The sequence below is a fragment of the Lytechinus pictus genome, chromosome 4 (assembly GCF_037042905.1).
Source record: "Lytechinus pictus isolate F3 Inbred chromosome 4, Lp3.0, whole genome shotgun sequence".
Lineage (NCBI taxonomy): Eukaryota > Metazoa > Echinodermata > Echinoidea > Temnopleuroida > Toxopneustidae > Lytechinus > Lytechinus pictus.
The window spans coordinates 12334047-12355668 of NC_087248.1; the positions used below are offsets into that span (position 1 = coordinate 12334047).

A 21622-nucleotide genomic window follows, 5' to 3' on the forward strand; every position below is an offset into this window, starting at 1 on the left:
TAGACTAGACACAGCAATTTCATCATTCTCCGGATTCTTTTGTTTTGATTTCATTTTTGTTCCCTATCATCCACCCCAACTCCAGGTCTGGTAGCTGCGGCAGAAAAGCCTAAGAAGAAAGGTGACGTATCCAAGGTAATCCGCAAGGACCTGTCTGGCAAACACCCCGTGATGGCGCTAAATGAACTCTGTAATAAGAAAAGATGGGGCAAACCAAACTTTGAGGTTGTCAGAGAAGATGGTCCAGCTCACAGGAAAAACTTTGTTTTCAAGGTAAAATATAAATAATATGCAGTAGTAATGTCCATCGAAGAGACACAGTAGTGTCCCTCAACATTTGCAAAAGCTTGCTAAGCTCCACACAAGAGTAGATGGTACCAGGAAGAATGAAAACCTTGAAGGAAGTGGACAATACTAGATTCATGAACTAAGATGGGTAGACCTTGTTAAGTAGCTATATGTGTCTCACATGTTCAAATTAATTGTTATAATTTATGCTGTTTATACCTTTCTGAAATGTAAGGCTTATTAGAATGTGATTATAGCGATGTGAAGTCATATTCACTATGTATTCTGTAAATTGTTGTATGCCTGCTCTTTAACACAAAAACTGGTTTTAGATATTCACTAAAGCCATTTTTGTACTTGAAAAAATACAATTATGTTTATCAAATTCAAAGCCTATTTATCATTCTCAGCTCACTGGGCCTATATAGATTTGACCATACATCATGAAGTCATACCATTCTGAAATTTATTTGCATTGATTTTGCATAAATTGATGGAAAAATATTATATTTATTTTGTGATTGTCTCGTTTGCTTGTTCCAGGTACGTATCCGTAACGAAGAGTACATTTCGACTGTGCCTTCGGCGAATAAGAAAGACGCAAAGGCTTTGGCAGCCACGGTCGCTCTTCAGAAAATGGGCCTACTGATGTCGTGATCAAGAATCAAGCACACCATTCATGGAAGACGGAATTAAAAGCACAAAAGTTACCTCAAGTTGACTTTTCTTTCATATATAAACAAGCTGGATAGGCCTAAAGAACTTTCAGAGATGTCAATCTGCAAGCAATTTCCTGATTTCAAGCTCTGATGACGTCCTTTTTCTGACTTTATAAAGGACAGCACGCATGGGGCTTTTGAACATGTTAAGCTTCGCTTCAGGCTGGCATCACTGAACTTTGTTTCACGTGAAGAAAAACTTAGTACTGAATCCCCGATGTGGCTTCGGCTTCGTCTAGACACCGGAAGAGGCAGTCGGCTAGTACAAAAATGCATAAGGCCGTGGTATCTTTCTGCTGGACAAGCAACTTTGAGAGGGTTTGGATGTAACCATGGGAGTAAAAGAAGGAGGGAGCAAGAAGTATCGTGGGCCAGATTTTCGTGTAAAAAACTTCCTTTGACTGCTTTGAGTGGGGGCTGACCATGCTGAAAATAATCAGATAATCATTTTTACGTTTTTGTACAGTTGAGGAAAAGTGTGTGGGGGGGTGGGCTACCACGACCCCTGTCAAAAAAAATAAGACGATTCGGGTAGGTCACCAAAAAGGCATGGGTACTTTCTCTTTTCCATGGGCTTGTTTATAGAGTACCATTGGCTGTGTAGTGTTCAACAATGGCATCGCTAGCAGTTACCATTGTAATTACCATTGATGAGAGTTAATGGTCAAATTTAATACATCGGTCCAAGGTAAAATCTTTTACAGAATGAGCCCTATTCTAACTTTAGCCATATTTTAGGATTCTATTTTTCTCCAGACCAAGTTTGTTTTTAATTCAGGGGGTCTGGTAAATTTGACCCAATCCCCTTTGAATTTGCAGAAGTACTTTTACATTATAGTATACCCATCATGTGTGCAAATATTTGACTAGTTAATGCAATTACATTTTGAACAGCACGAAATCAACTTGACTGAGGCTAAAATTACTTTGGTATTTTTGATATCCGTCTTTCATCATGATTTCTCATTAAGATTAAACGCTTTATGAAAAGTGAAAATATGATATTTCAGGAAAAGCAGAAGAAAAAAGCGTCATGTATAACTACAGTCAACTCTTTCCTATTTTGGGATTGGAAAAACTTTGAAGAAATTTTTGCTTTTATGAGTTGTTAATATTAACAAAATTTGAAGACCAATAAACTTGGCTTAATATCACCCATCAAAGTTTTATAAGAAATTGTATAAACTTACAAGTGCAAAGGTTGCAGATGCATTGTACTTTTTCTGACCTAAGACCATGATTAGTATGATTCTTGCAGTTTTAAAACTTTAATTTTTTAAAGACTATATTAAAGCAAATATCAAAATAAAGATTAAACACATTTTATTTTTTTACATCGTACTGAACAATGTACATTGAGAATTTTCTGAAGTTGCCATTAAATTATGTTCAAGGTTTGAAATAGTTTGAATAATGTTTGTATATACATCAAAAAAAATAAACCATGCAACTAAAATATGCATTTCACTTTGTCTTTATTGTAGTTTATAAAAATTCATTATAAATTTGCATTAAGTCACATACATACACAAAATATAATATTAATAGTTACATCTGTACAACACTAATAAATACATTTCAGAATTTAGGAATTCACCTCTTGCATTACACATGGTAAAGTTCCCAATTTTCTGCAATACAAAAACAGAAAAATTTCAGAGGTAAGAAAAATTGAATAATGGGAAAGATGGTCTTAGCATTTGATATTGACTTTTACGAACTATGCTTTAACCTTTTGTATATTGCCGAAGGAAACAGAATTTGATATTATAATTTATAACAACGGACACAGAATTGATATTTTAGAAAAAGGAGGACTTTTTCCAAGGAATGGGACATCTGAAACAAATTATTTTCTCTCTCAAGGTGACTCTTTAAAGACCCAGACCGGACCCAAAATGATATTAATCAATCATATAACAATCGAAAGCTAATAAATTACTTAATACAGAAATGTAAGCTTTATGCATTTTCACCGCTTAATGGCTGAGTTCTTTGCTTAAGAATAGCTCCAATTATAGGGCTTCCAAAATAGACTTTCTTGTACAATGCTCTCAGCTCTCGCCGGCCTCAAGACCACGACGTCATATTGTGTTAGAAGCAGTGTAATTTTATAGAGTGAGTTGTACACAGAAAAAGTGGGTGATTTTTTCCCCTTTCAGATTACGCATTTTATTTTCTTCACTTCTATTACAAAGATATCAATGTCTTTCTGTAAGCTTGAATTGATGAAATCTATGGTTTTTTACTAGTTTTCACCATATTTTATTTCCTGCTAATTTGGCACAGCTTTCGAATTATATCTGTATTCGGATTATGTGTAACAAGATTTCCTGACATACATGTAGCAATTTAGGGCCAATAAGAGCTAAGAAAAGAAATCACAAAACAAATCTAGTGACGAATTGTTCGTTTCCATCCATTTGAGCACTGAAAAATTGTTATTGTCATTTTTTTCTGCAAATTGAAAAGAAAAAATGGAATTCAGAATCCGAAAATCAAAAAATAACCCCCTTTTTCAGTGTAAAAGTACTACAAGGCTATGGAATCATAACGCCTCTGACACAATATGACGTCACAGTCTTGAGGACGGAGAAAGGCAATGGAAAGCCTTTTGTCCCAATTCCCTGCAAAAACCGCCAATTTTATATTTTCTTAAGCAAAATACTCAGCTGTCAAGCAGTGAATATGCATGAAACTTGCACTGTTATACTAAATTTATGTAGCTACATATTTCCCATTTTTAAATTGCAATTTTAGAGACAGTGATTTTTTGCTTCAAAAAATGGTCTTTTCCGTTTCTGAAAATCTGTAATTCCGTTTCAACTTGACCTAAAAATGGAAATTCAATTTTGTCACTGAAAATGTACACAGCAAAAACCTGAATTCCATCTTTGCAAAGGTGAATTCCATAAATTTTTACATGAAAAGTATAAGAACCAAACAGTATTTATGTTTTATTTACCGGTAAAACGGAAAATCACTGTCACTACGATTTAAGCTCCGGTCTGGGTCTTTAAAAGAAATTCAAGGACTTGAAATTTTTAATTCAGTATACAGGATGGATGCCAGTATGGAAAATATTTGAAACAAAGTGAAAAGTAATATGGGAAGACTCCAAGGGTCATTGGTAATGGTCAGTGTTAAAAAAATGATTGGGAGGATTGAAGAGTTGAAAAATGATGAGTAGGTGAGGTAGAGTATTCTTTCTTGAAAATGAGTGAGAAGTGATGAAATTGTGATGACCAGAGAAATCTGCTTGACTTGGGTAAAATTTGAGTTACAACAAGTACACAAAACACGTTTTGCACTATAATGGTCAATATTACTTTGGCTTATCGTCCGTGGGCTAATAAAACCTTGTACCTCAAAAGCTTTTTAAAAATTAGGACAGTTCAGAAAAAAAGCTTCATTCCAGAATTAATGCAAGAGTAGCAATCTCACATTGTCTAAAAACAATGCTCTAAATCCTGTGGAAAACTCTCTCTAGGCAAAAGAAGGTGGCCACTTGTATCATAACTCTGAAATATATATATTTTTTCAGATGTCCTCAAAATGTTTAAATTTTGAAATAATAGGTTTCAACAGCCCACCGACGTTATGCAATTTAAGGACTTTATAAATATAAAGTCGAATATGTAGACTTGACCACAATTATAAGAATAAGCCATCTTTGCACAATACTTCCTTGCCTGGTAGATTCACAGTACACATGCTTGTCAAATATTCTGCCTGACTCTTAGATAGTCCACAGTTCATTCTCAATGCATTCAATTTCTCATTGTCCCGTGTGTCCGTCCCTCCCTTCTCGTTCATGGAATGTGAACAGCTCGTGAACGGCGACGTTGCTTCGTGATTGCTGAGGGCCATCTGGAAAGCGCCATCTTGCGTCCTACGGAGGAGATTGCAGAGGATGTGGATGTTGTGTGGCATGATGGGGCCTGTGACCTCTAGACTACTGAGCTCTACCAGTGATTGGTTGGTTTGTTGCTTCAGAGTGCCTGATTTCAACTGGAATTTATTAAACAAGAGGAAATAAAATGTTGACATGGCAGAGCAAGTGCATTACTTGTTTTATAAAATAGGTTTTACAGTACTTGCTCTTTTTCTCTGTTCTATGACAGAGCTGCAAACTACTAATTACCTTGCAGGAAGAATTTACTGAGAAAGAAATCAATGTATGTATCAGGGAGAAGTTAAAAATCTGCAGTTTTCCACTAAAAAAAAAAAGTCAATTTTTAGGGAGTCTGACAATCGGGGAGACTTGGCAGCCCTATTATGATAAACACCACAGAAAAACTTTGACCTGGTTGGCTAAGAGCAAGTTTAATTGGATCATCATTCACAAGGTACTTCACGAAACACCCCCTGGGGGAATCCCCCATAAGATATCAACAAATGAGTATTACCTTACAGCTGTGGAGGGTAGCCCCTTTGAAGGGTAGAGGTGAGAGGATGGTTGGGGGTATGTCGGCTAGCGGACCTACACTGGTCAGCACTGTCCGGCTATTCAGGAGGAAGTTGTACAAGGCTTGGGTGTCCAGTCCTTCCACAAGAACCAGAGATTGTGGCCGATTGTCCAGCTTAAGCAGCTGGTCAGATTGGCTGAGGACAGCGTGGTCAAGGAATCACTCTCAAATGGCTTGAGAAACAAATCAATTATAGCAACTCTGTAAGTGTAGGTTTTGAAGATTTCCACATGCCAACATATCATTAATATTAACCCAAAAGATCATCCCTGTCTGTGTTAATAGTAGGTTTATAACATGTCTATGCTCCTCATAAATACTTGAACATCAAATGCACCTGCAACATGATGGAAACCTGGTGGGTGTTTCATAAAGCTGTTCGTAAGTTACGAGCAACTTTACAAACTGTCCATCCTTTCTTGAGGTAAATCATATGCCCCAAATTTTCATTGGTGTAGATTTAGCTCCCAAGGATCACCAGTCATTCATAAAGTCGATCGTACATGTAACTAAGGAGCAGCTTTATGAAACACCTTACCTGGGCACAATTTCATGGAAGTTGTCAACTCTATTAGGCGAGTCATTCTCTGACAGTTGCAATGGAAACAGTCAGGGCCAGTGCTTCTATCAACCCTTATTAAACTGGGGGGGTCAATTTGACCTCCCCCCCTGACAAACTTTTTTGACCGTGCTGCTCACTGACTTTTTACTTTCAAGTCTTGTGCATCTTTCGAGACCAAATTTGCGACGCCCGGGTACACGGTTCCGAAATTACGCAATATTTTGTAAGCGCAAAAACAAAGGTTTGAAAAAACAAAGAAATACATAAGCATTAATAAAATACATAGGAAATTAATGGTTTTGGGCAATTTTTTGTAGATTTTTGTTAGAAATGTAAGAATTGATATGTTCACCAAAAATTAGAATTCTTCTAGCTATATGGAGTGAGTTAAAGGCAAAAACATACACAAAGAAACAAATTTAAGGCAAATATCAGACGCTTATTTACATAATTAATCAATAAAACAATATAAGCGATCAATTTTTTGAAAATTGGCTCTAAGTGCATGCAAATTTTCGCGGCGATCGTGCAATCAACGGCGAGATCTTAGGGAGGTCAAATTGATCCGAAATAACCCAGTTAAGATAGGGTTAAAGCCAATCAAAGTCTCCAATTTATCTAACACAGACAAATGTTAACAGACACGAAATGATGAACATATACGCCAAGTCTCATAGCACAAACATTGAAAGGGATACAATTTGACTCTGGTAGGTTCTAGTGATGGAAAGTTAGTCTTATCAAGACCAATGCTCTGTAACCATGACGATGCCTTGGTAGGGCTTCGAAGGATGTCTTCCTCTTCCTCCTCCTCTTCCTCTGTTGGCTCTTCTTTTATCTGACCTTCTTCGTGGTTGGGCTCAGAGAGCTCATCAGTCTCTCCATCAGGACAGCTGAAAGATAAATATGAATCAACAATAAATTGTCACTGGTTTTTATAAGCTGATGGTAGTAATGAAATACAAGGAAATTTACGATTTTATATACTTTATTTACTTATCAAAATAGAAAGTCCGGGACATATTTTTTCAAATTTTAGTTTCTTTTGAAGTAAAAAAATGTAGAGCTACCATTACTATTGTATTTTCATTAAGTGAGAGTTGTCATCGTTACCAAAAATAAATTGAAAATTATGCAAATAAATAAACATAGAAATATCTGATTTCATCCAACCTTTATGGATTAAAGAGGTTGATATTGATCCCTCAATCTTTGAAAGCAATTTTCTAAATTTTGAGCTCTTTAAATTTGGTGGATTCACAATATGGTGCGCATCTATCGGTAGCAGCGAACAGGCCACATTTCTATTTTCGGGGTCGACATCGCGCACAGGCAGCGCACAGTACTGGAATGAGACTGTGATGCTTCAAAAATGAAAACCATATAGCAAGAATTCACCAAAAACGGTAAGAAGTATGTAGGCACATTTCTCCCCCACCTCCCGGACCCTAGTAAACAGCATATCCGGTCAAGCCATGTCGGCCAGCGCTTAATAATTGCATGCATGCATGCACTGTAGTACTAGCGCGTGCAACAGATGTCAACTTTTTCCCATGAGGCATATTGCAAAATTCAGCCTGCCCGCTGCAACCGATAGAAGGCACAACGTATTGTGAATCCATCGAATTGTGTGCTCGTCCATCACTTCATGAAACCAGGAATGAAATGAAATACCACCAGTTTATTTCATTAGATGTCAGTCTGTGAAATTACTGAATAAAAGATTATTCATGTTATAATAAAATTGATGGGTGATGTACCTTTCTCCCTCAAGTTTGCTTTGTTGATCTGCAGTGGATGTAGTTGGCTTTGACTGCGGTGGAGATGGAACTTCTTGATGTAGAGGCATGGAATAACTGATTCCTATATATCAAAAGAATTTGTCAAGAAAACGACTATATCATGCAGTTTACTCTATAAAATGCACACATGTTCAAATTAATCTTGATTATATAATTCAAATTGTGAATTTACATGCAAAATCCTGTGTTCATGCTATATGTAAACCTCCGGCTGTGCACTTCAGTTGCAGCATCGTGTTTATACTTTATAGGGTGTTTTTTATACATATCTGCACTTGAGGACTTAAAAATTGAGAGACAGTGTAAAACGTTCATTTTATCAAAGAAAATGCGATGGCAGAAATAATGCTATCCGGCCTTAGGTGCACATCATATTTCATGGCTATATTTATGATGTTGTAATATAAAGAAAATAGTGACCTTGCTGTCCTCCAGAGTAACAACAATTTCTCTACTATAATATTCATAGTTGACACATATAAAAAAAAACACTGGTTTCTGCAAAGCGAAAGCACAGTGTGATCGATCACCTTAATAAGATTTTCACACTATTTGAATGCCTTTATAATGTGCACCATTACCACTAACACACTCTCACCTGTGCATTATTTGTATAATATTGAGACTGTTTGTTTATAGCAACATCAACAATCTCGGGTATACTGCATATCCCATATATATTTTGAGAACTGGTTCACAAATCACAGTCATGATTATCAACATCAAAGACCTCACACAACTATAATTTCTTTGTATTTCACGTTTTCTCATTTGAGCATGCATCAGATAATCTTAACCACAAAGATCACTTGAACATAAAGACCACTCTTTCTCATATACAAAAGTCATTGACTTACCTTCAGTTTTTAATGCCTCTCTAAGCCCTCTAGTGGTTGGGGTCATGAGAGCATGCATAGTGGGCGTGGCACCGACACCAGCTGCTCTGAACAGTACAGTGAAGTGATGCGTACACAGATAGAAATACGGGCAATGACCCGACCGCAGCAGGTGGAATACAGATCGGAAACTCTCTGACCTAGATTGAGAGACAATCAGGATAGTCTGTGTTAATGGAGCATTTGAAATAGATTGATAAATATCTTACGAAATGTCTTAAGACATCAATGAGCGACTAGTGTCTTGTATCTTGTAACACAATAGGACGCAATTGATCGCATAATTGAAATGGTAATAAACATGAAGGAGACAAAAAAGGAGGAGGATGTACAGGAAGATAGGGGAGGAGGATGAATAAAAAGAAGAGGTAGAGAAGGAGGATTTGGAGAAGTATAAAATGATGAGAATAGGAGAGGAGGATCTAATTCTCCCTCCTTCTTTATTGAGGAAAGAGAAGATAAATAAATGAACTTTCTTAGTTTCTTTACACTTCATCACCTCTGGTACATGGCCATAATCTACTTTTTAAATGTCTTATGATGAATAGAAACTTGTAGAATATTAACATGCAAAGGATTACATTAGGAGGGGGAAATTTCATGAATACTCCACTCCTCATCATCGTAAGATTTGTAAAATCTGGTTGCAAATTGAATCCTTATCAACAGATGCACATTCATATAACAAAGGCTATCTATAGTACTGATTGTGCATCTGTTGATTTTACATGTAATATCAGTGTTCATCGAGATTTGAATATCCTTTAATTAAAGGACAAGTCCACCCCAACTAAGAGTTGATTTGAATATAAAGAGAAAAATCAAACAAGCATAACACTGAAAATTTCATCAAAATCGGATGTAAAATGAGAAAGTTATGAAATTTTTAAGTTTCGCTTAATTTCACATAATAGTTATATGCACATCCTGGTCGGTATGCAAATGAGGAAACTGATGACATCACTCACTCACTTTTTCTTTTGTATTTTATTATTTGAAATATGAAATATTCTTATTTTTTCCTCATTGTCCTGTGAAACAAAGTTTTATGTCTCACTGAACATGTGGAGTTACCATTGCTTAACATTATATGGTTCAGTCGAGTTGGTCCTAATTGTCAAATCTGTAAAAATTGAAATATTGTGTAATTCAAACAATAAAAAACAAAAGAAATAGTGAGTGAGGGACATCATCGATTCTCTCATATGCATGTGGGTAAATTGTGCATATAACTATTTTGTGAAAAATAAGCGAAATTTCAAAATGTCATAACTTTCTTATTTTACATCCGATTTTGATGAAATTTTCAGCATTACGCTTGTCTGATTTTTCTCTGTTGATTCAAAACAACTTTTTTCTGAGGTGGACTTGACCTTTTATTCTTTATTTAACTTTTTTGGAAGAAAAAACAATTTCTTTCAATCTGTATTGTGCAATATATTCCAGATACAACTGCACAGAGACTAAATATCTGCACTTTACCAATTTGTCATCAAGGCAGTAGCTATAGCTGGCTCCTTGGTGGCGATTGATTGCCTGCAATGAATAAAGAGATAAAGGAAAGAAGAATTTCCAAGATTAGTTGTTTTGAAGCTTTTGAAGAAAAAAAAAGCTATTTAGCCATTTAGAGTATTTGAGCCCGAATGCTAGATTGTCTACAAGACTTCATAGATAAGATGCATGTACTTAAAAAATGTGAACATAATTATTCTACCCAGATGCTATACATGTTGAGATCTTGAGTACGCAATTATTATTAACAGCGTACGGTATGTCATAATCCTCTTCCTTCCTTGGTAATGTTGATATTGTTTTTCTCCCAAAAATGACTTTGAAACATACCACTGCCATTGTGTGAACAGATGGAGCACATTTCCATCTTCCTGTGTCATAGGAGCATAATAGATGTATGCAAAGATTACTAAAGAGCTTACATCTCTGTGCAGAATGAATAAATACAAACTGCTCAAACATTGACCTGTACCCCCTGACTGAAATGTTTGGAAGACCCACTGGGGATATTTTCACCAGGAAAGAATGTCTCAGGACAAGAGCTTTTTATTGTCTGCAATAATTTGAATTCTTGTATGATGTGTTAATCATTTAAAGAGTCTGCGCTTCCCATTATTAGAAATCTGCAGCCTCCAACCGGATCTCGTTTTTTAAGATGTATCCAGGTTTTTACCGGTACTTGCACAACGCACTCTCCCTTTATTGTAAAATAGAGATCTTCACTATGACACCAATCTTTCACGACATATTGCAAAGTTCATTCCAGTTTAGCTTTTTGGAGCTGCAAGATGAATTATTGTATCAAATATCAAGTATTAGTTTTTGTTTTGTTTCTTTTCTATGATCTTAGATTCTAGAAAGAGCTGCAAGTATCTCTTCAAAGTTCAAAGCTTATGGTTGTTTTAATTATAACTTGTTGAGTTTCATTACTATCCTCTTCATGGTCATCATCATCATCATCAATATCATAATCCATTGTAATCATCATTATCATCATGAATTATGACTATGACAATGATGACATGATGATAATGATGGTAATGATGATGATGGTGTTGACTATGATAATGACGATATGACGACAATGATGATGATGATAATGATGACGACGATGATGGAGGCAGTAATGATGACGCTGAGGATGACGATGATGATAAACATCTCTTAAATCATTTATCATTACTGAATATGAGGAGGTGGACAAGGAGAAAACGAAACTTACTTGAACTTTTTTGGTTCTGGTACAATCCTCGGGAAGAGGCTCAGCCATGGTAGATCAGGATGCATCCAACACATAGTAGCCTGCTGTAGGTCACTCCTCCAACTAGACTCATCAACAGGCTTTTCCTCCTAAATTAATTCCAAGCATACACATGGGTGATCATAAATGGCATATCAACAGAGATAAAATTAACATAAGCTTTCTGGCCAAAGACTATTTATTTAGCTTTGATGGTAAACTGGGTGTTGTGACATATGCCTGTAATCCAAGCTACGTTGGGGGAGTTACAAATTGATGCAGATGTTTGAGCCTTGGTCAAGTCTTTCAGATGTGATGTTTAATAAAAAATAAATAATCATTTCCTCTGCAGCTACATAATTCCATCACTAAAATTGTAGAGCTTGCACGCCAGTGTTGTAAATTAACTTCTTCGACCATTTAATGCTATGAATATACTATATATCTTTGATATCCCCTGAACTACTTCATTCCATCAATGTTCTTTGATAAATTCATGATATTGTGGTGTACATATGGTAACAGTATCCGTAATCAGATGTACATCTGTATAGTAATTCCCACAAAATAAAAGTGCCTCGTAAAATCAAACATGCACTACACCAATGCTGACTATCATGACAGGACTTCTGTTTTTGTACATGACACCTTGTTTAATTCAAGGCTTTGTGTATGCAGGACAATCAACATGTTAGTTCTCGCAATAAATTGAAATATAAAGTGAGTTGATATTTTTTGTGCAGAATTGTCAATATGGTCACATCCTTGATCTCTGTAGAAAATGAGTACAGAAATATTTCTGTCAAACAATTAATATATGAATATAATGCGATTCTTGCAGAAATTTCGAGTAAGAATATTGAAGGAGAGAAAATGAAGGGAGAGACAAAGAGAAAGAGACTCGAGCCTAAATCTTAGCAGAACTTTGCATGCACGCATCCCCATCTTCATGAATCCAGTCGCCCCCTCCTCTTGACTCCACGCATGCACTCAGAAAAGTAACCACCAAAATATTGCACTTTTCATCCATCAGTGAAGTAACAATATGGTGCACGGTACGCCTCATTTGCACATTCAACAACCCATCCATGCAATGTAGTTCAGTGGGACCCTCACCTCAGTGTCAGGACCATTGTCACCCTGTACAAATGAGCATAGCCCCCTGGCCTCCTCCTTCATTCGTATCGGTTGGCACCAGCTGAACGAGCTTTGTGACGTAAAGCGAACGCGAGTTCTGAGACACCAGTCCGGTGATAGGTCAGGTTTACCTCTAGCAAGGGATTCAATCAATGTTTTCTCAGTCGGCTGAAATAAAAAGAAAATGGATGGAATCAGTCAAGCAGAGGAAAAGATAACTGTATTTGTTAGTTTGCATGGTCCCTTAGTAAACAAGCAAAGTATTTTAATAGAGTTTCTACCGTTAATAAATAACAGAATCAATCATAATTTGAACAAAGAAATAAGTGGGAATAAGTTGCATGTGCATTGATCAGTAAAGTTCATTAAAGAGAATACAATGTACATCAACTATGCTATAAAATTAACATGAATCAACTCTACCCTGTAGTATGGCATAATACATAATAGCTCAATTCAATCTTATTTTAATTGTTTGAATTTTGAGAAACACTGTATTCACCTAAAAATCTTACTTTATGCTTGATACTGTCTATTCAGGTCAGCAAAATACTAAAGTGATGACACAGTCAAGTTCACTGAACAAATCATCCCGAGTGATTGAAGGGAAATGTTTAGAATCTGGTTCTTTGACCAATCTACATGGTTTGTAGTTATGCAATCATTTCTAAGAATCCAGTGTGAATCAAGTGGAACATGGTTTACCTCTTTTGAGGATTTTGGCAGCTTCTTTTCTTCCTCTGCTTGTATAGCTTTTATAGCCTTGGTCAGTCTCTGACATGCCTCCACATCAAATACCTATTTAAAAGGTGAAGATAAAGATGTATGTACAGCATAAGTTAAGGTACACGTACATGAAATAGGACTGAATGGCAATAGTGCTTTTAAATTTCATTTTTATTATAATGTTGTGTTCAGTCTTAATGCAAATAATCAATTTCTCTTAAAGTTCTAAAGATATATAATATATATATACATGTATATATAAAGCAAAATACAAGATGAATAAAACAACCGTAGAGAGAAAAGTTGATCAAATTTTCGCCCATAGGGCTTCATCAGGAAAATATACATATATCATTAAGGTTCAGGGTTGTGAAAGGGTTTTTTAATCAGAATACTTTTGAGTAATAGGATAATGAGTTGACCGTTCGCCAGGGTTTAAATTATTCTACGGCCATCTTAGAAAATGGCTGTGGATGCCCTCATGATTGACCTCAATACCCCTTTAATTGGCCCCAGAGTGTCTTTCCCTTTGACTTTTTTTCTTCATTTGTGATGAAATGTATGTAGAATTGTCCTCTATAGAAAGGTTACCTTACCTAAAAATATAGAAATGCATAGTCTGTAGTTTATATATGGATTTTAGCCTCTTCATGTGCAGAAATGGATGTGAGAAAGTATTGCCACCCTCCATGGCTCCGCCCCCCGCCCCCCCGCCCCTTCCCCAACAAAAATGAACATACCTCATCTTGCTGTGAATCAAGTGCAGTGAAGAGCTTCTGATGATTTCTCCCATGTTCCTTTGCATCAAGCTCCTTCTGCCCTCCAATAACTTCACTTTGAATTCTCCTTCTCATGATATTGCTGCCACCCCCGCTACCGAATGGATTCCGCCTCTTCCCACTCCGGCCCTCCCCTGGTCTGGCCGAATGCGACCCAGCATTGACCAGCGACTGGTCGGACATCAAGGATTTCGAAGTCAGATCGCTGGTGCTTCGGCGATTTCGCTTCATCCGCACCTTCATAACGTGGGAGGGTTTGGTCCATTGCTTGCTTGGTGAATTTTCCATCGAGATGTCAACTGGTATAGTAGCACCTATCATACCAAGGATGAAACAAAATTCATTCAATAATATATTCCCCTAAAAATGAAGAGACTTGAACTGTGTTCAATCTTACCGATTTTCAATATAGTTTGAAAGGCATTTTATAAAAGTTCTCGAATGTGACAATTTATGGGAAGCCAACCAATGCCATATTTTCTGGCTAGCATGGCATTGGCTAGTGTCACTCGAAGTCCATGCATTTTTATTAGAACGTTAGGGTTAGGCCTACCTCAAGTGATGTTCGTGCAGGCTCCACTCCACTTCACTACCGCTACACCTACCCGAACATCAAGGTCCAAAACTCACTCTGATATCCGAGTGGCAAAGGTGGGAAAAAATGCATATTTATTGTAAAAAATCATACGTCGAAACAGCATCAAAAAAGAATAAAAGCTTAATTTCTTACTTTACACCCTAATTTCGCTCCATATCCATCCTCCGGTTAGCCTCAAAATTGGTGATTTAAAGCCAACATCGAGTTCCTCACACGTATAGATAATTCGCTGCCGATTTCAAAATATCGCATACGCGAGGACCCTTGCACATGCGCATGCATCCGTAACGTTGGCGAAGAACAATGAGAAACAAGATTGCGGCGTAAACATCGGTCAAGTCTCCCCCATCTTTTCATAATATTTTTCTAATTTTTTTTATGAATTCTTGTTTAAAAATGAAATCGATAGGGGCTATTCCACGGTTACCCACGTTACATTTGGAGACACCTTGACTCATACTAGGAGCTGTAACTCAATTATTATTGATAGAAACTAAACATCTCTTTACCACAACAAAGTACGCAGTCTGACTATACTTTGTATAAAAACAAAACTTGGGAAATTTTATTATGCTCCTGACAAATCTTTGAAATGTGTTGGTTACTCATGTTACATGATCTGGACATGCATAAAACGAAAAGTCGACATAAGTGAAAAGTGTCCTCATACAAGGCTTTTATGAAAGTTGATTATAATCCATTTCAAAGAAGTATATTAGGGAGACAAACTTTGTATATAATTCAAAAAATAAAGAACACATGGTATTTTACTAGGGGTGCAGATAAAGTGGTTACTCACGTTACATTTTGTCCATATGGTCAACAACATAAATGTCACTAAAAATGAAATAATGTGTGTAAGATTCATGTTTCTGTTTCTGTAATAATATGAGTAGGATTTCAGACACCAGTTTATGTTTAAAGGTAACATTCTGAATAAGTTTCCTCCTCTCTTTTACTTATTGGTCAGTACATATTGGTAATGTATTCACTAAACTGTACGAGATCTGGCTTGGGCTGTGTAAATCAAAAATGTAATAAAAATGCATTCCATTTTTTGCCTCAAGCCCTCAACATCAATTAAAGGTCAAGTCCACCCCAGGAAAATGCTGACTTGAATAAATAGAGAAAAATCAAACTAGCATAGTGCTTAAAATTTCATCAAAATCGGATGTAAAATAAGAAAGTTATGACATTTTAAAGTTTCGCTTATTTTTCACAAAACAGTGATATGCACAACGAGGTGAGTCAGTTGATGATGTCCATCACTCACTATTTCTTTTGTTTTTTATTGTTTGAATTATACAATATTTCATTTTTTATAAATTTGACAATAAGGACCAACTTGACTGAACCATATATTATTAAACAATGCTAATTCCACATGTTCAGGGAGGAATTAATCGTTGTATCACTTGACAATGAGGAGAAAATTAGAATATTTTATAGTTTATATAACAAAATACAAAAGAAATAGTGAGTGGATGACGTCATAGTCTCCTCATTTGCATACCAGCCAGGATGTGCATATAACTGTTTTGTGAAATTAAGCAAAACTTTGAAATGTCATAACTTTCTTATTTTACATCCGATTTTGATTTTGAAGAAAGTGGTTGCTAGGTCGGGTCGTTGAAGTGTACCCCGGTCTAGATGACAGAGTTCGCAATGTCAAAGTGATAACTGCATCGGGTGAATATCGTCGTCCAATCACCAAAATCGCAGTTATATGCCCAGCTGAAGGTTATACAGATGAGTGATGTGTTGCCACCAAGTGATACACAAGTGTTAATAGTGTATTTTTCAGTGTCAAGAAGAAATATTTTGTCATATATTAAAAGTGAATATCAATGAAAATATGTTTGAAATGATATTTATGCATTTTCTAAGCATGAAACGTAGCATAGTTTATTATACAAAGTGAAAGAGGATATTCACTTCCATATTTTTCTTCATAATCAATTTTATACACGATAGTTATTAACATTCGCAATCAGCTTTCTTCGTGGTGGACCTCGCTCGCGACCAGTTTTCTTTCGCCGTCAACAGGTGATCTGAACACTAGCGAACTATTTTCGTCAAGACAAGCCGCTCTACGTTGATACAACTTACATTTACACAGACTGAACATTGACATTATATCAAGAAGTTCTCTTCGGAATCTATCCATGTGACGATGACGATGAACATTCGTAAAGACTGAACTCAGTTATATTGAAACAGTATTTCAATGATGCAATTAATGTTGTTGAAAGGATGATAATTTTGGAAATCGTTTTATGTCATCTTTTTCAACAGGTATCAAATCTATTTATTGCTAATACTGTATGTATTTTCTGAAAAGTAAAAAAAATAAATAATAATAATTTTGAATATTTGCTGAGGCGTAGCCTCATGGGCGGGGAGGATGTTTTGTTGTGAATCTCACAATTTTTCCTTTTCCTTTTTTTTGAGACACCATTGGAAATTTCACGGCTACCATGAAGTCGTTCGGAATTTATGCTAATTTGTCCTGTAGAAAACGTGTTCGCAGAAGCCATGTTATGTTCAAGCTGAAGGGATGTTTGAAAGATGAAAGTCATCTTATGATGAAATTTAGTTGCCGAGAAATGCCGCCCAAGAAGTGAGTATTGAATAAAATTGCAGACTAATGCAGCCTATGCAATTCCAAAGCGGTATTTCTTGGTCGATTCTGTTCTTCAGATCTCAGTGATCCAATTATATTATCTTGAACGAAGGCCCACTATTTTCGTTACTCTAATCTTTCTTTTGATACTATGTAAGTTCTAAGAAAATATCGAAAATATACGTTACCGATAAGTTATTCCTTATTTTTTTAATTTTCTGCCTGAGAGGAAAAAATGGCAGCCGTGCCGTGTGTTGTTGTCCTTTACGTTCAAACGAATTGTGCTTTTATCAAGGCTTTCCGATTAAATTTTCGATATCCTGGCCAATCAATGCGAGCGACAAGTTCCGAACGCACGCACATCTACAAGCCTTCAGGGCTCGACTTTAGCAGGAGCCCGGTGGCAATTGGCTCCCTAAAACCTTGGCGGGCTCCTTAGAAAGTAAATCAAAAAGCCCGGCTTGCTCCTTAAGTTTTTCTAGTATCAGCCAATAAAGTTCATTCATAAAAACAGTGAGTGACCTCATAACTGTCAACATTGAGCCTGTGTTGCTTGGTTACAATGGTATGTCCATGGGGGGGAGGGTCATTGTATGAGCCCCTTGGGCATTCCTAGTGCCTGTGGCTGAGTTTAATGTAAACAAAGATGTCAGTTCTGAAATAATGGATGAGATGAATGTCCATTTTAGTGGAAATTGAATATGCAATGAAACAGATTGAGCAAAGGATGAAAATATCATATTTTGGGAAAGTTCTGAAAGAAAAGTGTATTCCTAGTGGTAAAAACGCATTTTCAATAGTTTTTGTCATTTATTTTCCTCTCTGCAAATTATATTAATTATTGCTTGCTCAATCTGTTGAGCAATATTGACGATTGAATGAATATAAATTTGAACAGACGAAGCAAGGAAGAGTGACTTATCCACTGCTATATCTCATTCTGATAAAACCTGAAGTCCAATGTTAGACTGTTACTGTAACAAAAGGGCTTCACAAAAGTCAATTGCTGTAAGATTAATTCTTCAGTTCAGTTAATCCTCACATTTACTTAATAATAGTACACCTGGTATTGATGATTATAAAAACAAGGAATTTTGTTGGTGTGTTTTAATACTGACCATTGTTATGACCAAAAAAAAATGTGATAAACTTGGGCTCCCTGAACCCCTTGCGGGCTCCCTAAAAAAGTGGTTGAGGAGCCCGGCTGGCTCCCTAAAAAAAAAGTAAAGGTCAGGCCCTGAAGCGCAAAGCAGCGGCACAAATCGCGATATATAGCGACTGGTAAATGTAAGGATCATGGATGATGACGTCGTCCAAGATGGCAACTTACGTTGACCAACGAAAGGATCAAAGATGACGATGTTTTGATCATCATTTGAAAGGAATTAGCGGTTACTGCGGTCTAGACTGGCTTAGTCTACTCTAAGGTACGATATTTCTGAATTTTAAACATTTTTTCATAAATATGGAGGTGATTTCTTTTTCATGTGACATTTTAATTTTTTTATGTACAAAAAAATAGTATTAGCAGAGTAACGTTAGATCTAAATTCTAATTCTAAGTTCTAACATTTGGCGGAAACCTGAATCCTGATTTTCCGATCATTTTTTTGTACATAAAAAATTAAAATGTCACATTATGAAAAAGAAATCACCTCTATATTTATGAAAAAATGTTTAAAATTCAGAAATATCGTACTTTAGACTAGGGTGGACAATTTGAAATCCTAGAATTTTTATTCGAACGCCCGGGGGGGGGGGGCACTCAGTATATAATGCATAGTGGGTATGTGCCGCGGAGGGGACCCCCATTTTTACACTCAAATTTCCGTTCCAAGGCATAGCATTTTTGTCTTATTGAGAACAAAAACAAAGAAAGCAGCTCCAAGGCATAGCATTTCCTTCTTATCGAAAAAAAAGAAGAAAGAAATCCGCTCCAAAGCTTCGCATATTTTTCGTCACGCCGTTCCGGTCGCATTGATCTGCTACAATTTTGGTGAAAAGCGGCCGTAGAGCGCTTTTCGACCATCGCCTAAGGCAAGCGCGAGCGCACCCGGCGGAGGCCACGCTAGCTGCGTTAAGCACGATTGCCCGTTCCATAGGGATGCATACGCACTCACAGAGATACGGAGATCCGTTCAGAGGACCCCCATTTTCACAAACATTTGTAGTTCCGAAGCCCGTTCCGAGGACCCTCCTTTTTAAAATAAGCCCGCTCCAAGGCCCCCGTTTTTTGCCTCGCCCGCGGCCCGAGGGCGAGGCTGAGATGAGGCTGAGCCCACTGGACTGCCATCGTCATCGAGCTGCAGGCGCAGCTGAGCTGGACACCCAAATTAAATTTCTAAAAAAAAGGTTCATAAAATATTATCTTTGATCGCTACAAGTTTATACAACACTACTACTATTGAAATAAAAGACACAAAATACAAAAACGGTCCTTGCACACTCTACGATACTCACGTCACAGACTTTTAAGGGAATATTTTGTAGCTGTTTATGTTGTTTACTAGCCTGATTATGTTTTCCAAACTCCCGCAATTATATCAAGAATATCGGTAGTTGGCGCTCTTCAAAAAACACGTATCTAGCTAGCTAGCTCAGCTCCCACATTCAGGTTGATGGTTCCATCAATCCATGGTTCCATCCAAAACAATAAAATAAATAAGTAAAAATTGATAAATAAATAAATCATATTATTAAAGAATACATCTTTCATAAGATAAAGGAAAAAGGTATGGCTAATGAAAGATTCATTCATACAAAAGGCGGTGTTTAGAAATAGTATATAGGCCCTTTTTCATAATGATTGAAATTAAAAATAATCTGGCCTTTCCCTGAAGATTAATGCCCCCACTCCTCCGTATTAACGTAGGGAAATATTTCCACTTACATCTACAAAGACAATAAACACTAAAAACTTGTACATAATTACATTTATTTGAAAGTATTTAAAACATTTTTGTTTTCATATATTTTGCCCCCTTTCCCCAAATGACTCCCTGCAAACCATTGCTGCATACATGAACGGTAGATTGACGGTCCAAATAAACACATGGAAAGTTATCTGAAAATATAATAGTAAAACCATCTCATCAGCCCGAGGGCGGCACTAATTAAGTTGAGTGACGGTCCATGCCATTCAAGTTTCGCCCTCAAACTTATACCCGAGTGTACATATTTTTTTCAATTTGAGACCAGTAGGACCTACATATAGCAACATAGGCCTGTCAAAATGTCAAGAGAGAATTAAGATTGTGAAAAGTAGTAGGGAATATTTTGTACATGTAGAAATTTGTCACCGTTTTCCCCTTCCATCAATTCCCCTGAAGTCAAGTTGTCTCAACCATGACAATTAAGAAATATACTGAAAAAGCATTACTTCTGTCAGTTAATTGCTAATAAAAAAAAATTGTCCAAAATTTATTTTTCTACTCTTTGCTTCACTTTTTTTTAATTTTCATTTCAAATAACTTCCCATGATACTTAATTCTAAAGGGCAAGTCTTCCCCTGTAGTATCAAGTCGGATCAATATACATTCCACCTATAGAGTTCGTCTCTAATATCTCTATTGAATACGTTTTTTTTTTCATTAGGCCTATACTTGGAAAAAATAAATCATATAGGGCCGGGGCGGACGAGTAGCTCCATGTAATGTCCTTGCAGCATCTAAATTCCTTTTATCACATTATTTTTTTATTGTCATAATTTGTTTATATAATTATTGTCCCATATCTTTCTTACCAGGAGGTATAGTTGCCCACTTACTGCCTGCCATATCTCCTGTTGTACCATTGTGTTGTCATCTCATTTTGAATATGTGAAAAATAGCAACTAGAATGATTGTTCTTTCTTGTCCAATTCATCTTCATCAGTTTCTTTTTTTAAATGAAAAAAAAAAACACTTTTAATATAATTTCTATAATGACGGCCTCCCTTAATTATAATCTATAGGAAAATTTGATGAATAGGGGAAGGGGAACAGAATTGGCAATAATTTGTTTCGGTGATTTCTTTTTAGACTATAGGAAAAAGGGAGGCATGGGCGTACAGGTGGGGGCTCTCCCCCCCCCCCCCAATTGATCACGGCCAAGAAAAAACAAAAGAAAAGGAAAAAGAGGAAAGGGACAAGGGTGAATACATTTTCATAATATTAATTATGTCAAAATCTATCACAAACTCAGATTTTTGTAATGAAAATATTTATATTTTTGCTCGCTGGCTCGCAACATCTTATTAATTTTATGCAATACACCATATTGAGCCCCCTCAAA

The 21622-nt window shown here is 36.4% G+C and overlaps 2 protein-coding genes across 3 annotated transcripts in view; one reads left to right on the forward strand and one right to left on the reverse strand.

Annotated features, from left to right (window-relative positions):
• Positions 1–2647, forward strand: part of LOC129259534 (ankyrin repeat domain-containing protein 11-like) — a 24001-nt gene extending 21354 nt beyond the window's left edge. Inside the window, exons 10-11 of one of the 2 annotated variants that reach the window (XR_010293362.1) lie at positions 86–273; positions 832–2460. Coding sequence is in view for 1 of the 2 variants with exons in the window: in XM_064098396.1 (XP_063954466.1) it covers positions 86–273; positions 832–945 (302 nt within the window). In the remaining variant the exon portion in view is untranslated. Of the gene's footprint in view, positions 1–85; positions 274–831 lie in introns of both variants that reach the window. The other variant, XM_064098396.1, reaches the window with a different exon arrangement.
• On the reverse strand, positions 2466–19907 carry LOC129259008 (protein downstream neighbor of son homolog). Its single transcript, XM_064098398.1, has 11 exons — positions 19811–19907; positions 14092–14444; positions 13331–13423; positions 12605–12793; positions 11471–11598; positions 10219–10272; positions 8698–8876; positions 7799–7901; positions 6737–6931; positions 5417–5612; positions 2466–5018 (listed from the first exon to the last, which is right to left on the reverse strand). The coding sequence occupies exons 2-11, from the start codon at positions 14416–14418 to the stop codon at positions 4662–4664; spliced, it is 1821 nt and encodes a 606-aa protein (XP_063954468.1). The 5' UTR covers positions 14419–14444; positions 19811–19907; the 3' UTR covers positions 2466–4661.
• Between the last annotated feature and the right edge of the window lie 1715 nt (positions 19908–21622).

Coding starts and splice junctions, on each gene's coding strand:
- LOC129259008 (XM_064098398.1), bottom strand. CDS start 14,418: ATGGAAAATTCACCAAGCAAGCAATGGACCAAACCCTCCCACGTTATG. Junction 13,424..14,091: donor TTGATTCACAGCAAGATGAG/GTATGTTCATTT, acceptor CCTTTTAAATAG/GTATTTGATGTGGAGGCATG. Junction 11,599..12,604: donor ACAATGGTCCTGACACTGAG/GTGAGGGTCCCA, acceptor GAATTAATTTAG/GAGGAAAAGCCTGTTGATGA.